The following is a 17,595-nucleotide window of genomic DNA, read 5'->3' on the forward strand; positions in this document are numbered from 1 at the left end:
GCATCACTATCATTAAGTTAGCGGAACCGTTGCAAGGTTGAAGGCCAAAGGCACGCAGATCCAGCCAGGTCTCTCTTCTGAGGGGGCAGGAGCTTTGGCAGCACCTTGGCTGCCAGAGACAGTAGTGGAGCAGATGCCATCAACAGTCAAGAGAAGTTCAAGGCAGAAACAAGCAGGCATGTTGCAGGCAAGCCTCTTCTCACCTCACCTGCCTTCAGGGTCTGTAAGTGTCCCATGGGAGCTAATCAACTTCCCTGGCCTTCTTAATTTTACTGATTTAAAAATAACCTCGGGCTCCTTGAGGGACTACAGCTGAACTCAGCTGGCTGAACAGGGTCTGTAAAACTCACCTGCTCCCCTGGGTGCTCCAGAAGGGTGTTTTCCAAGTGTGGTAGAAGTAGACTCTGTACATTTATGTCCTTGCTGTATGTTTCTGTCTTTGCATGTGCTTCAGTTCCCCTCTCTGTGTTTTGCACCAAGGAAACATGGCAGAAGGGGGTGGCTCCAGGGTAGCTAATGCTGGCACCCACCAGGAATTTGGCAGAAGAAATCCCAACAAGGAGGAGCCAACAGGACTTGCTGCAGAGGCCACAGACTTTCCTTCTTCATACTTACTAGCTTCTCAGTGGGGTCCTGCTACTGCAGGTGCCAAAGGTTAGGGGACTTTGGGGTTTATAGTGATATTATTTTGCATGTGCAGGAATAGGATAGCTGGTGAGGCTGTTAGGATTCTGCCATGGGAATGTGCCAGACTGCTCAGGATGAAGATGCAACCCCTGGGCTGTGCCTCTGGGTCCTTTCCTCTGGGCCCTCCCGTTGCCTCCAGCTCTGCAAGGTTGTAGGACATTCCTATAGTAAGTCTAGTAAGCTGGCTGGTGGACAAAGCTGCTCTCTTTTACCCGGGCACCTGGGGAGACCTTCTATGGCTTGTTCACAGCCAGCCTGGTTATCCATGTGCTGATTTCCACAGGCAGACACCTTGGGATCCTGAAAAAAATAATTCTGCTTAAAAAGATGAGATGCTTGCTCCCATTTCCAACAGCTAGGGCACATTTCACTGCACAGCAGCTACCCACAGCTCCTGCAGAGTGCAAGCACACGGGCAGTCCCCATAAATCAGGGGTCCTCAAACTATGGCACGCGGGCTGGATACGTCCCCCCAGGGTCCTCAATCCGGCCCCCGGTATTTACAGACACCCCCCCCCCCCCCACACACACACACACATACACACCGCCGGGGGTTGGGGGGGGAAGCCAAGCAGCCACAGATGACTGCCTGCCACTGCATCCGCGCGCTGGCCCCCTGGTTAAAAAGCTTGAGGACCCCTGCCATAAATCCACACACTAGCTTATCCTAATACCCTGCTCAAGTAACCCAGCCCAAGTTTACTTCTTTCAGCTGGGCATCCAGCTCCAGTAATAAGTTTGTAATCCCAGCAAAGCCCAGCTGCTGCAGATCTCGCTGCTGAGGAGCCCCACCACAAACTCCGGCTGGTTCAGTGGGCATCAACCCCATTATCGGGGGCTTCTCACACCGTGATGTGATTTCTAGATAAAATTCACTTTGAGACATGTTTCCATCACTGAGCAAACTAAATCCAGGTTCTACAAATATACCAGATCTTATCAGGGCCATTTTCTTTATCATTCTGTTACAAACTGGCTCAAGTGTATGGACTTCTGGAGCATGAGGCCACATCCAACTACATCTTAGAAAGAAGCTAAAAAATAAAGGAGAGGCAGCTGTTTCTGCAGTATTCATGAGGTAATAATAGTAACAATAAGGGGAAGCAAAATAGAGCAGTTTCATTGTGATACTTTTGAAAAAGTAAGGATTCAATTGAATATAAGACGATCATTGATTTTAGGCACTTTGACGGACTAACGTTTGATTCTAACAGTCATTTTCTGAGAAGAGCAGAAAGACAACTGTGTCAAGAGGAAAAAACCCTCAGTTTGTATAGAGAGGTGCTGCTGAGTAGCACTGCCAGAGTCCTTTATTTAAATAAGAATAATTATATTGCACAGGAAACTTGGATTTGAAAGCAGTTCCTCTGACAGTTACTCCTGAAAAGGAATGTACCTGCTGCGTTCACCAAAGTGTGAAGGCTGGTCTGGTATCACAGGATCATCTGCATTACGGCTAAAATTAAAGCAAAGGGAGAGGAAACAAACAAGAAAGAACATAAAACTCCCAAATGCCAAGTCCAAAAAAAGAGTTCTTTCCACCAAGAAGTGGTGAAACATCTTTTGGAGTGACTATCTGATGTGGGTGGCGGTGAGAGGCAAGTAAGACAATAGTTATGCTGCACTTGGTTTCCACTTGAAAAGGAATCCCTGCTGGCTCCCGGCGGTACAGTGTCCCCTCGCTGCTCTGCGCCTTCTGCTCTCCACTGGGTTTCCACTGTACCCAGCGAGCTCTTAGGAAAACTTTTCCTGTGGACAGCATTCACTGCGAAAGGCTGGAAAACTTCTCTGGCCAAGTAATTGTAGGCAGAGAGCTGCTTCTGCTGCTGAAATGGGGCCTGTCAGCAGCCAGCCTGGAATGCAGCCTGCCTTCTCCAGCGCCTCCTTGACCTTAAAACGTTGGATGAAGCAGGTGAAACCCTGCCTGCATGAAAGCTGGATCCTTTCCAGGAAGTTTTAGGCCACTCTACCTTCCACATAAAGCAAATCCATAATTAATTAAATGATGCTTAAAATGCTCAGACTGTTGTGGTTTCCTGATTTCGTTATGAAAACGAAGATCATCTGGTCAGTCGCGCCGGCAGTGACTCTCACACAGGCTTTCGTAAGGTTGCAAGGAGCTTCTCTGTGTGGTCAAGAGCAGCGTGGCTCTTAACTTGGACTCCTCCTAAGGAAGGCCAGCAGAATCGAGCGGGTGAAGCCAAAAGCCTCTGCACACAGATTAAAACAGGATTGGCTAATACTTCTCATAAGTAGCCAGAGGACATCTTCCCCCTAAAGCTTCTCTAAGCAGTAGAGGATTCGTATTAATGTGCAGGTGTAGCAGTGGGGAAAGGTGTTTGATTACTGCAGAACAGGTCACTACTTACAAATCATATCCTTGCCTTTTGGGCAGCACGCTCAATCTGTATCGGCAAGAGGCATCAATTAATTGCAACTAATAGGCCTAAATGATCTGTTAAAGCGCTGCGATGGTGCAAGGACTGAAATGTGCTCCTCAGTCACGTGACGGTAGAAAAACACAGGTCATTGCTAAAATGAAAGGATGAAAAGAGGGACAAGATGCTTTCAAAAACCAGCCACCCTCAGACAAAGGCGTGGAAGCTGGCAGGGGGCATGGGGTTCCCACGGTGCACATATGCTTAGAAGAGAAGCTCAGGTGAAAGGCAGAGCAAGAAGGATCTGGCTGCCTGAGGGCAGGAATAGAGATGTACAGCACCTCACCGTGTGCCCCGGCTTGAAGGAGGAGGAGGTCATCCTGGGCATCTCCACAGGCAGCTGGGCTGGGAAGGCCCCACAAGAGGCAGTCCTGCCTAGAAGATGGATGTTGTTGCCCTCTGGCAAAGCCTTGATTGCTCTTTTTCCATTTGCTTATACAAGAAGCCTGGGGCTGAATGCAAAAGGCCTGAATGCTGTGTGGTAAAAGCGTGCTTGCATTCTGCCTGCATGGGGAAAAGGACATTCAGAAGAAAACTCTGGCCACTGTTTAGGCAGCCCATGTAGATACTGTGCTACATCTGGCCAACAGAGTGGCTACAGGCAAGAAACCGCAGAGTTGGCTGACAATTTGATGTAATTGGGTTTCATTTACCTTATAGGCTCTCTGTATAGAATAAATCATAGAATAGTTTGGGTTGGAGAGGACCTTTAAGGCCATCTAGTCCAACCGCCCTACAATGAGCAGGGACATCTTGAACTAGGTTGTGTTGCCCAGAGCCCCGTCTAACCTGACCTTGAATGTTTCCAGGGATGGGGCATCTACTACCACTCTGGGAAACCTCTTCAGTGTTTCACCACCTCATTGTAAATAATTTCTTCCTTATATCTAGTCTAAATCTACCTTCTTTTAGTTTAAAACCATTACTCCTTGTCTTATTACAACAGGCCCTACTAAAAAGTCAGTCCCCATCCTTCTTAGAAACCCCCTGTAGGTACTGGAAGGTGCTATAAGGTCTCCCTGGAGCCTTCTCTTCTCCAGGCTGAACAACCCCAGCTCTCTCAGCCTGTCTTCATAGGAGAGGTGCTCCAGCCCTCTGATCATCTTCGTGGCCCTCCTCTGGACTTGTTCCAAGAGGTCCATGTCCTTCTTATGTTGGGGGCCCCAGAGCTGAACACAGTGCTCTAGATGGGGTCTCACCAGAGTAGACGGGGACAGTCACCTCCCTCAACTTGCTGGCCATGCTTCTTTTGAGGCAGCTCAGGATACGGTTGGCTTTCTGAGCTGCAGGCACACATTGCTGGCTCATATCCAGCTTGTCGTCCACCAGCACTCCCAGTCCTTCTCCGCCAGACTGTTCTCAATGTCTTCAGCACCCAGCGTGTATTGACACTGGGGGTTGACTGAACAAAGGTGCAGGACCTTGCACTTGGCCTTGTTCAGCCTTATGTGGTTCACATGGGCCCACCTTTCAAGCTTGTCAAGGTCTCTCTGAATGGCACCCTGTCCCTCAGGCGCATTAACTGTACCACTCAGCTTGGTGTCATCTTCAAAGTTGCTGAAGGTGCAAATGATCCCACTGACTGTGTCCCTGATGAAGATATTAAACAGCACTGGTGCCAGTATGGACCACTGAGGGACACCACTCATCACTGATCTCCATCCGGACATTGAGCTGTTGACCACTTCTCTCTGGGTGTGACCATCCAGCCAATTCCTTATCTATTGATCAGTTCATCCATCAGATCCAATCTCTCCAATTTAGAGACAAGGATGTTTCGGAGGATTGTGTCAAAGGTCTTACAGAAGTCCTGATAGATGACATCAGTAGCTCTTCCCTTGGCCACTGATCTAGTCACTCCATCATAGAAGGTTACTAGGTTGGTTAGGCAAGACTTGCCCTTGGTGAAGCCATGCTGTCACCTCCTTGTCCTCCATGTGCCTTAGCATAGCTTTTAGGAGGATCGGTATGTTGCTACAACTATTTTTTAGATTGTACTTCATAAAGCAGAATATTTTAAATGCCTTGCTGCAGAGTAAGCTCTGTACGAGTAAGAGGAACTGATCTAGATGACGTATGAGCATATCTGAAATGTGTGTTTAAAGGTGAAGCGAACTTGAAATCTAAGTAGTCTGGCCCATAAAAGCTACAAAGTATGAGTGATCACTCTAACAACTAAGTTGGGGAGAAAACCACTAAAGAGAAATCCCCATACATATCTGCAACTGCAAATAAAACTGTACTTGAAGAAGTTCAGCCTCTGCCATCATCCAGTTAAAAGGAAATAAAATGAAAAGTCCACAGGCCACAGGAGGAGTAGCCAGTGTGCTTCTACTGTCGCCCATAAGCACTTAGCATGGACTCTTTGAGACAACGGCTGAGGAATGGGCAGGGCCATCAGCCCAGGGCTTCTCCAGTGATTGGTCTTGGAAAGTTCACTCTCATGGAGGAGGGAACTGGTTCTCTATTAGAAGAGTTCAGCCTCATTTATTTCCTCTAGAATGGGTATAAAGGAATTACTTTTAAGGTCAATAGAGAGGGAGAATGCTTTCTATCACACCCTGTAGTTAGAAAACCTACCGGAACCTGCTCAGGGCTGACCACTTTTTTTCCATGTGAGTCCTCCTTTACTTGTACTTGCTTACATGGCTCATCTTTTGAGCACATTCGGTTTGAGGAAGGACACAAAACTGGACTCGCCTTTCACCATTTATCTTAAACCTGGAAATGAATCTGTAGGCTCTACCTAACGCCTGTCCAAGAACAGCTTGTTATCAAGGCTTGCAGACAGAGAAATTAAAGCAATGTTACTACATTGGATGGAGCAGGGTACAGTTGTTGCACATGAATGATTTGCATACAGGGACAGTCCATTCCACTGCAATTGCATTCAGACTAAGTTATATGGACATCACACCTTCATTGGCATAATAATAATTGAACAAAGCCCATGTGAAGATAAGCCTGAAGACATTATATTACATGCCAAAGGGTTACCATATTTCTTCATTCCTTCCTATAACGTGGTAAGAGATAAGAACGTCTTGAATTCACCTATAAAATTTGTGTTGACAGTTTTAATTACTTTCTCAAGAATTTTATGAGCTGCTCTTTGCCTCCATGAGTACATGGGCACGTCAGGTGACATGAAAAACATTTGTAGGCATCATGGTAGGAGAAAAAAAAGCTTCAATATGCGAGCTGAATGTACTCCGAATACCTACAGAGAAGAACAAGGGTTTTAACTATCAGATTATTTAAGCCAATGTCATGATTTTGTGATTTCTTGTCCATGATGGTCTTTTAAAATCCATCAAAATTATTGTTAAGATTGACAGGCCCTTGTGAAAACAGGTGGGATACATGGACTGAACTCATCTGGGTGTTAGTATCTGAGACACCTGCATGGGGCTGGCAGACTTAAGAGACCCTTCCAGACCTGTGCTCGTCCACAGCAGCAGCTTTAGGCCACGTGGGTACCCTGCAGTGTCTGAAATGATACACAACAGCTACAGAGAAAAGGTCAGATCCCACCCTAACAGCTTTCCAAGGGTGACAAACTTGCTTGCTCGCAGTCCTGAGCTGTGCTGTCAGCTACCAGCTTCAGCATCTCTGAGGGTGCTCTGCTGGCATTCAGTGTGGGGACTGCAACCATAAAACAGGCACATAAAAGGATTTCCTCCGTCTGCCCCTCTGTGGAAGGAGAGGCATTCATGGCAAATGCAAACTGGGGCTGAGCGTAGGCACGCACCTGCACGGCCACCCCTGGGGGCTGTTCCTACCGGGTGAACCTTACATCATTGTGGTCACCCCTGTCACCACCACATCCCAGCACCTGTTTGGTGATCCTCTGAAGAACCACTCGCCACACGGGCTACACCCCAACTGTTTTGTGGCAATTAGGCTAAGGAGGACACTCACCGGAATTTGTATTCCTTAAAAGTAGTATCCAAATCCAGCTCTTTGAAGATGAGAGGAGCAGGGCGTCTTTCCTGTAGTGATTTTCCTAAATCATAAAGCCAAGTGTATTTTCCTCACTCTGTAAGAAGCTTTGGTAGAAATAATGCAACTGCAACACAACGTTGCATAAGCAGCTTGCAGCCGTATCCTCCCTCCACATTTCTTAGTGGGTTTTTTTCCCCTGCTGCAGCAAAAGGTATTTTCATTTAACTAAATGTGTAGTTTATTTTCTACAATTTCCATGGTTTCTACAATTACGAATTAGAAGAGTAAGAATTTAGAAGACATTTCTGTAATTTATTAATTCACAGATTATCTAACTATGTACTACCACTTTCTGCTGTAATACATTACATACCAGCAATAATAACTGCTGTAATGCAACAGCGGAGATGGCATTGCCCTCGCACCCCCACTCCAGCAATAAAAATCATCTTGACCCATGCAAAAAGCCTCCAGAACTGTCAATTATCTGACCTTAAAAAGGCAGGTTACTCAATAAAAGGCTTGGCTAGAGATACGATTGCAGACGTAAAAAGCATGGTATGCATATGATCAGATGCCAAGGAAGGTTTTCAGCAATTCCAGGCAGGGCATTTTTGGGGGGTCCCATGAATTCATGCAATAAATGCCACTCAGTGCCCACACTGTCGAGCAGCCTTGCCCACAAGTCCTTTTTTTCCGTCATCACCCACAGTACAGAAATGTTGGGTGGTTCCTAGGCTTTCTTCTGGAGTGAAACAACTCTTCCTGAAACAAAACCCAGCTGCTGTTTTAGTAATTTGCTCAGTGGACACTCCCAAAATGCAGCACGGACAAGGCTGAACCAGTTTTGGCTTCCTTTGCTGTGTACAAACTCATGCCAAGCTGTCCCAGCAGGCTCTGATCCCTCAAATGTCACATCCCCTTTTGTTTCATGCTATTAATTTCAGCAGGCTGCAAAAAAAAACCCAACAAACAAAAACCCCCAAAAAACCAAACCACCCCAGCCCTCAGATTACTTCAGACTGTTGAACTGAAAACCAAAACATACTGAAGATAATAATTATGCCTTATGGTCATGGCTACATCATGTGGGGCCGGAGGAAGTAAGACAGCCAAAGGCTGTGAGCATGGACCCGGCCATCCTGCTGTAGAGAAGGCTGGTGCTGAGGAACACAATGCTGCTGCAGCGCTTGGGCTGGGGTGAGGGTCTGCTCCTTGCCGGGGAGCAGCTTTTGGCATCAAAGCTGTGGCCACCATCCATCTGTGAAGACGTGCCTAGCAGGGGAGATACCAAGGTTTCTAAAGCCTCTTTGGAAGTATCTTGCTTCATTTTGGAAACACTGACAGTATCTGGCAGGGGCATGCTCCGCACACAGAGGTGTATGAAGACCGCTGGTTTGGTGTGGCTCTCAAAGCTCAGGGCTCCCACCAGCGCTTCTCCACTGCCGAAGAAGTACCAAAGCTGACAAGAAACAAAGCAGCTTTGAGGTAAGTAAATTGACACATCCTGACCATTTGTCCTGGTTTCAGCTGGGACAGAGCTAATTTTCTTCTTGGTAGCTGGTGCAGTGCTGTGTTTTGGCTCTGATGTGAGAACAATGTTGATAGCACACTGATGCGTTTGGTTGTTGCTGGGTGATGTTTATACCGAGTCAAGGGCTTCTTGGTTTCCTGGGCCCTGCCAGCGAGAGGGCTGGAGGGGCACGGGACATTGGGAGGGGACACAGCCAGGACAGGTGACCTGAACCAGCCAACGAGGTATGCCATACCATGGGACGGCATGCTGAGCATATAAACTGGGGGAAGAAGGAGGAAGCTGGGGACATCCAGCATTACGGCATTTGTCTTCCCCAGTAACCATTAGGGAGCCCGGCTTCCCTGGGGATGGCCGGACACCTGCCTGCCCGTGGGCAGCGGTGAATGGATTCCTTGCTTTGCTTTGCTTGCGTGCGCGGCTTTTGCTTTCCCTATTAAATTGTTCTTACCTCAACCCTTGAGTTTTACATTCCTTTCCGATCCTCCTCCCCATCCCTCTGGGCGAGGGGGAGCGAGCGAGCGGCTGCGTAGGGCTGGGTTGCTGGCCGGGGTTAAACCACGACACCATTCTCGCTGCTGACAGCTGCCCAGGGTGGGGTTTAACAGAAGAAAGGGCCAGCAGGCAGGGCTTCTGCTCCCGAATCCTTAGCGTTGAATTTGAATGGTTTGCTGCTCCTGCTCTGCAGCGCCCTTGCAGCCCACGCCTGCTCCAGTCCTTCTCTGTCCCTGCACACCATCCCCGTACCTCTCTCCTCAATCCCACATGCTCATTCTCAGCAGGCTTCTGGCTCAGTGTGCTCGTGATATATCCAAACTGACTGGTTGACCTGGTGGTTTTCCACATCACTTGTGACCCTGGACTCCTTTCAAACCAGCCCCTTGCTGACAAAATGTACACAACTGTATGAGACAAGCTCTTGTTGATTCTGCAGGAATTGTATTTCCTTTCTTTACAGCATTACGGAAAAAAAAAAAAAAAATGGATCAGAGAAGGAACTGTGCAGCTGCAAGCCAGAGGTTTTAATCCCTCCTCCATCACTAGCTTGCTGTTAGATCTCTGCCCTTCGGCAACTCCTCTGTAATGCTGCCCTCCCCGGAGGAACCAGCAGGTAACGGGGGTGATTTTTCTGTGTAATACTGAGATGCAGGCAAGGAAAGAGGATGCAGAGGATGCAAGGGCGAAAAAAAATCCTCTGACAGTTAGGCATCCGCGAGCCATGCTGCTGGGGTAACACTGCCTACCCGCACCCCAGATGCAGGGGTGGGCAGAAAGGGCACGAAATAGTTGCTTGGGGCTCAAGCCACATGGCGCAGCATCCTCGGCAGGCAGGAGAAGGGTACGTGCGTCCTCATGCAGCACCTGCCTGTGTCCTACACCTGGGGACAGATGGCGCTTAAGCATTGGTTACTTGAACATGCAATTAAGGGGAAAAAAAAAAAGTAAATTTAATAAAATAAAAATAATAATAATAAAAAAGTCTTTTTAAAGACTCCTCCGCTTTCTTTTGACTGTTTTTGTTACCCCAGGCCCGTCTTCCCAGAGCCGCACCACAAGAAAGGACTGCCCGGACTCCACTCTCATTTTAAAATGCTTCTTTTTATTTCAGTGGTTGTACATTGGGTGAATGAATTTAACGTCACAACAGAAATAGAATGGCTATTTAACAGACCACTAGTAGTTATATGCTGAAAAAGAGTGAACGGAGGGGTTTCTTTTAACTGTTACTGAAATATTCATCGTACGCGTCGTCAATTTTGCTGGATGAGAGAGGCAAACAAAAAGGTATTTTGGTGAGGTGCTGTATCCTTTGAAGAAAATAAGCACTGAGACATCTCAAGTCACTCGAGACTGTGTCTCAGCTACAGTATTCACTGTCTCTGTTGGCCCATCTCATGGTTCTCTTAGGGGGTTTTATTTGTTGTTTTTCTTTTTTAATTAAACAAAGCATTTAATCATTTTCATTAGACTTTTTTTTTAAATATAAACAAAGTTTTGGCAAATAATATTTATACAGAAAAATAGTTTTAGATCTTCCCAAATTTTGAAATAGTCTATAAAATTACTTTATAAATAAATAAAATGCAGAATCTGTTGTACACGTATTTGCACATCTCTGTAATTGCCTCCTTACTGTTCGCATAGGTTTGTACTTGTACAGTTTTCAGGAATATTACAAAGTCATAAAGTCGGAAAGTGGATCTCTTATTAAAAATACATTTTCTCTTTTTGTCTGTCAGTTTATCTGGATGAAAGACCTGATGTATCTGAAGCTTCGTCATCCATGGGCAAAAAAATAGTAGAATTGGATTAATTGTAAAAAACATAGAATAACAGTTATTTTGAAACATAAAAAGTTCACACAAAACAATGTCTTGAAGACTTATCTACATAAAATATTTAAACAACATGGATAATTTACCATTTAGTATTATACAATAAGCTACCCAAATGCCTAAATTAACTATTATAAAAAAATAAAAACAACTTTGACAGATATAGGCAAGTTGCAGTGTCAACTACCTAGTTATAATGACTGAGAAAGTCTACAAATATTAGTGTTTTAATAGTATATAATGGTGATACCTTAACTGCTAAAGTAACAAGTTAAGATACGTTATTTTTCCACAAATTAAAACTAACGCAACGTTACAAGCACTATGTTAATTTTACAATCGAATTGTGATTATTTTTTTTTCTTTCGGATGATCAAATCTCCAGCTTTATATATAAATAGATAGTAATTAGACATTGGACAAACAAGATTTAGCCCGGAAAATAATTTCCTAGACAAATAATTATATGATTAGTGCCTTCAGTCGTTCAGAATAGGCAGTGCTGCCAAAGTTTAAAATAGTTTACAATCAATCTGAAGAGGTTAAGTTAAAATACTGCAATCACTAATAATGTCCACATAGAAAACTTATGCTGCAAACAATTATACATAATATCCACTTATAACAGCTGTCTTGTTTTTTTAAACAATAATTTAAAAACTATGTAATTTATGTGATACATGTGCAACATATAAAATGTGAAATATGAAATATTTGGTACAATAGTGCTTGAAACAAACCTCAAATCAAACAAATGAAATTTTAATTATACATATATAATCACCTTGTAAATCAACAAAGTATTTAAAAAAGTAAACAACATTAAAATCTGCTTCATCCATATATATGTATGTATGTATATATAACATGTATATAATTGTATTAAAGATATCTTCATACTTTTGTGACATAAAATATGTTTTTAAAGAAAAACAATTAAAGGAACTATTTTTTTTCTCCACTCTAATCTGGTTACAATCTTATAATCCAATTAAAAAATGCAAATACAGTAATGATTTATTAAACTGAATCTCATTCTACATTCTTAAGTGTTCAGTTAATAGTCTAGATTAAAGTCACCTACAAAGTTTCGGTGACTCTACTGAATTTTAATTAAATTAGAGTATCATACAAATCTCTTCATCTACAGCCTTCTTTTTTGCCTTTTCTTTTGCTAGTTTGGTCTTTTTGTCATTTTGCTGTTTGATTTTACACTTTTAGAAGTTACTTCTTAACAGCTTGGATCTTTTTGGTAACCTGACTATGAGTTTGAAAGATTATTCGCTCCGGTGAGATTTGACTGTTGGCATCAGGCTCACTTTCATCAAGTCTGATGTGACAAAATTTAGGCACTTCTGCAAAGTCTCTTTTAAAAACATTATAAATATACTCGTAAAATAATATTCTCAAGACTTTGTTCTTTTGGGGATTGAAAGGGGTATGAAGGTCATACTGTGCAAAATTTTTTAATTTTCTTCTGCTATTCTGCTATGATTCAAATGCAACTTCTCCATACAAGCCAAACACCAACCATGTGCATCTAAAGAATTTGTGCTTTACTTTGGATTTCTGGCTAAAAATACTCAGACTGGCAGGGTGATGTGCAGGACACTGGGCTGCGTTTCACTTCCTCTGTCTTGGAATCAACTCACTAGGGAGGCAAAACCAAGATTATCATTTTTTAACCGAGAAGAAAAAACCCCAATCGTAGTTCGGGTGAAAATTAAACTTGCAAGTGGGGTAAGTTTTTAGCCAATACAACTCGATTATTGCTCAGCTCGGAAGACTCATGAACGCTGAATCTCACGAGACTAACTTAACTGGACCATTTCCGTTAGGTATCATTATGGAGAAAAGACAGTATTCGCAAGAATTAAACTATGCTTAGAAAATCTTTAAAACTAAATGTTACCCTTTATGTCTTGAAACATCACAGCTGGTATCAGGTAGTTAACTATTTTAGGTTGGAGTATAGTAAGCATACCATATTTAATATTCATATATGACATAGCAGCACTAGCTTTTTTGAGTTTGTGATTTGTCCGTAAGAACAAATTCTTGACTTAGCATGCAGTTTGTGGCAACTCTAGAGAGGAGGAGATGGGGTAGTATGTACAGTAGCCGTGCTTGGCCGTCCGCAGGGAGGCTTCGTGACACTCCGTTCCGCTCCTGCCGGCTATTTCAGGATTATCTGTTAAGAGAAAGGAAAGCGTGATCGCGCTTTTAGGTGACGTGGGGAGAAGCAGTTGGCCCAGATGGCCGGTGCTGGACTAACTAAGCTCGGGCGCAGCTCGCACGGGACAGCGTCCCGTATCCTCACGCTGCCCGGGAGGCGTTTGCGCTTCACAAACCTGGTCGTCTTCCTGCCGCGCACACATCCCCACGTGCGCGAGAACGTGCAGAGGGGGCGTTTCAAGGGTCAAAATACTGGAGATGGTGCCGAAGCCGCAGAGGGCGGGCCCGGCCGCAGGCGGGTGTGCACCCTCGCGTCCCGGCGGTCAGCGGAGTGGGAAGCAGCCCTGCGCCTCCCCAGGAAGCTCGGAAGTGCATCGGTGCCCGGTGCGATTCTCCAGCTCCCTGCTCCCACCAAGTCAGGAATGACAAGGGGAAACGGTGGAGGCAGGGCCCTTGGCACTAACAAGCAAAAAGGTGTATCAAAAGGGCCGGGTGTTTTCAAGAAGCTAAACTTTAGCTAAAGTGCTAAAGTGTCTTTTCAATGCACTTTTAGCAGCTGCTCATTTCCTGAAAGTATTATCTGCAGGTCAGCAAACTCGAGAGGCTTTTTTCATGCTTCCTTATGTTGGGGGGATCCAGGGGGATGACCGTAACGGTACCTCTGTGCACCTAGCTAGTCACTAACCTCGCTGCTTTACCTCTACCCTGTCTCTAAACTGAAGGCACAGCAACCATTTTACAGATGCAAACTCTTGCACTTCCAGTACTGCGAAGGTTAAACGCACAACGTGCCCAGCAACGGACTCAGCCTGCTCACAGTATTGGAAAATGGTCGGGGTTTCCATCGCCTGCCTGAAACAGCTGTTGGTGAAAGTGATGTCAAAAGCCAGGGGTGTGATGTTTTATCCCACCATCGCCAATCTGTGCTCTGGACTTAAGCACAAGTCAAGGAATTAGAGTGCAACGCCTGCTCTTCCCGTTTGATTTGGCACTCGATGTATTTTTAAGCTGTATTTGTAGGTGGTATGCAAGACAATCATGACAGCACTTTGACCTACTTGTGTGTTACAAAGCTACACTGCTGCTTAATGCAGTATTTATTTAAAAAAAAGGGGGGGGGGGGCGGGAAGTGTTTTGAAAATAACTTCAGCAACATACTACCTCTGACATACAGATTGCAAAAAAGAAACACGCTTGCCTCTGTGTGGAAGGTGCTTGTTCTAAGTTCCCTGCCCGTCCACCTCACAGCTGTAACCACCTCGCTTTCTGTACACAGCTACTACCTCCCGGACCCCCCCTCCCTTGCCAGAGTGCCAAAATGTCATCGCTGATTACCATCAGCACTGAAAATCTGGTGACACGCGAGGCCCCATTGTAATGGCACTGTACAAACACCTGCTGCTCCAAAGGGCTTAACATCTAAATACATCATACATACAACAAGGACATATATTTTTAATGAACTTCCACCCATTGTGAGTTTGTTAGCTTATCGCCTGTCTTCTGTTTCCTACTGAAATAACAAAGAAATACCTTTGCTGAAATAATAAAGCCCCGCCTGCGATAACCCTGGTCCATCTACAACACAGTGACTTGACAGTACGTACAAAGAACGTGGCCGTGCTGAAAATAAGAAGTGACCGAGATTATCAGCACCGATATTTTTAGCACGTTACAACCCAACATGTCAATGTAATTAATAAAGCAGCTTTAGCTATACGGGTTAGCCATAATCACACAAGTGTATTTAAGGGATCCTAAGGTCTGCTTTAATGGGACACAAACTGAAATCTACTCAAGTGTAAAACCCCAGAATTTCAGACGGTGCAGCTGCTTACATCATACGCCAACTTTTGAGGGTATAAACTTGCATTTTCCTACAGCTTTTTTCCTCCCTGTACAGGGAGACAGATTGCTGACCCTTGTGCCGAGACATCCTAAAAGGTCAGGGAGCCCCACAAGACCGACGCTCCCAATTCCCCCAGCACGTGACAGAGAAGGCAGAGGGCCTCATCTCAGGCTGTTTCTTGGGAAACGAGTAGGACTACCCCGGCACTTTGATTAACTCAAGTATATCTCACCCTGCCACGTGCCAGGCAGGATGCAGGGGTCCTGGGCAGTGTAAAAGAGCAGGGACCCCTTCTCCACCCTGCTCCAGCGAGTGGCAGAACCCAGGAAAAGGCTTCCACTCCCCTGTCCCTATTCCTGCCATTTCTCCCCTCTTGAAACTGGGGACACAGCGAAAACAATGTAAACACTTTCCTTTTGTGCGCCAGCATGTCCTGTTTACACGGCTGCGGGTGCAGGAGGAGCAGCTGGAGCTCTCCCCACCATGCTCCTCTGACAGCGGCTATGGAGCTGGCTTGCTCCCACTGCATCGTCCTCGCCGCACCGCCGCTCGTGCATGGGATGTAACTAGGGCATGTCGCACCCCAGCTATTTCTAGTACACGTAGGAGTCCACCTAGGGAAAAAACCCTCCAGTCTCTCCTTCAGAATAGGCTTCTTCAGTGCAGAGATGCAGAACCAAGGAGCTACTGCTTTTTTTTTTCTTTTTTTTTTTTTTCTCCCCCTTAGCCACAAAGTGTAAAATGTACCCCGTAGTCTTTAATTATATGTTCACACCCTATTTCTGAAAAGAGATCACAACTCCACCATAGCTGCATACACATGTATCAGCTTCTGCAACTGTTTTTTTCTCTGTGTCTGACAGAGAAACATAAAATGCTAAACTACTTTACATGGAACCCACACTGCGAACCTCTTCTGTTTAATCTATAAATGAAGTAATAAACTGCGATGGAAGACGGAGACTATCTGAACCTGCATTGCTGCTAATTACTCCATCGCTTGCATGCTGGAAAAGGCGAAGCTGTACAGAACACACTGATGAAGGAACATCCCTGCAAATGCTACTACAGGCTGCACTCCCTCGTTACAACAGGTCCAACAACCCTCATGTTCTGTACTGTTTGAAGAACAACATCTTAGATGTACATATATATGACTTGTCATATTTGCAGTGACACTGTTGTATCATTACACTTCACAGCAACTTGCTATAATGTATCGACACTTTTACCATAGAATATATATGCATGAACAACTTCAGAATGAGTGTGCATTGTCCCCTGTACAAAGGTCTACAGGTCAGCCGTGGGAAAACATTTTCTCATGCTCTGTATGGGTAAGAGCCACAGCTGTGGATACAGACGTGCCAGAAAACATACCTTCTGCTGCTGCATTAAGGGATCTCGTAAGAATACTATTTCTAGCATAAGCAGAATGGCCTGGCATTTATGGTCAGGAGTAGTAATGCACAAAAGATTTAGTAACAGTCAAGGGCATTTTTTTGGAGGCAATCACAGACATAGGGTATGCTCTCCATTGCCTTCATGCTTGGTACCTGTTTGACATGCCAGAAAGCTGGCTACCCTTCGGACTAAAATCACTGAAATTGTGCTGATGTCAGTTACTAGACCTCACTGAAACAAGCAGCACACAGAGCGAGCCTAAATTTCTGCAAACTACTTTCTAACCACCAAAAAGCATTCACTCTTCCAAATTTTCCAGCTCCTTAGAGGTGAGATTTTCAGCTCCCAAATGGCAAGACTTTCTCCCTTTTCCATCAGAGCATGGCTCGTTTAGACCTTTACCTTCAGGACCTCCGAATGACCACAGTGGTCATTAAGCCCCCTGCACAACACGGAACAGCCCTGAATTCAGCCAGGGTTGCTCCCAAGGGTGATATACTTCTGCAGTGTCATCCAGGGGAATAACAACCAAGAGAGATGTTACTGCCAATGGTTTCAGCTTCTCACTGAACTACCAACCCACGGCATGCAGCAGACAAATCGACATCTGCTTGGGACTTCCTCACACTCAGCAAAGGCAGCTGTGATCTGTTATCGTCCTGAAACTTAAAAACCTAAACCTGAGAAACTCTTTTAAATTAAGGTGGAAATCTCACCTTTGTGAACTCTTCTGACACCCAGGTTACTACGCGCACTGCTTTACTTGATACAGCTCACAGAATTAACCAAATTACCTGGAATCACAGCTGGGTGCTGGGAATTTAAGAAGAGAGGTTTTCTGTTTTGAAGCTACAACTCACAAAGCTTCTTTATACTCTCTGTTTAATTCTGTTTCCAGTTCCAGATTTAGTATACGACGACGAATACAGAAGATTTACCATCCTGCATGAATCCAGTGTACATGAACTCTTGTTCATCTACAGACCTGTCATAGTGGGTCAGCTGGAAAACATGACTTTGCATCTACCTCTGACATGTTTCTCTTTCAGAAGTTTTGAAATCATTTCCCCAAATCACACTCTGATCTGTAAGCATCATTACGCTTTAAGGGGGCACTAAGACTACATTTGACCTCCACATTGCAAAGCAGTTATCCCTCCAAAAATGAACTCACACACAGGAAAAACATTTCAGACTGCTCAGCCTTCCATTTTAAAAGCAATGTAG

General features: G+C 44.9%; 1 protein-coding gene and 1 long non-coding RNA gene across 12 annotated transcripts in view; one reads left to right on the forward strand and one right to left on the reverse strand.

Moving 5' to 3' along the window:
- The first annotated feature begins 1,256 nt into the window (after positions 1–1,256).
- Positions 1,257–10,581, forward strand: LOC114012496 (uncharacterized). Its single transcript, XR_003554974.2, has 2 exons — positions 1,257–9,715; positions 10,134–10,581. It is a non-coding gene; the product is annotated as an uncharacterized LOC114012496 (long non-coding RNA).
- The window catches only part of MBNL2 (muscleblind like splicing regulator 2), a 113,562-nt gene continuing 106,151 nt past the window's right edge, over positions 10,185–17,595 (reverse strand). For all 11 annotated transcript variants that reach the window (XM_055801600.1, XM_055801599.1, XM_055801596.1 and 8 more), the window contains one exon: positions 10,185–13,131. In XM_055801600.1, the coding sequence (XP_055657575.1) occupies positions 13,117–13,131 (15 nt within the window). In that variant the 3' untranslated portion in view covers positions 10,185–13,116. The remainder of the gene's footprint in view (positions 13,132–17,595) is intronic.

The sequence above is a fragment of the Falco peregrinus genome, chromosome 4 (assembly GCF_023634155.1).
Source record: "Falco peregrinus isolate bFalPer1 chromosome 4, bFalPer1.pri, whole genome shotgun sequence".
Classification (NCBI taxonomy): domain Eukaryota; kingdom Metazoa; phylum Chordata; class Aves; order Falconiformes; family Falconidae; genus Falco; species Falco peregrinus.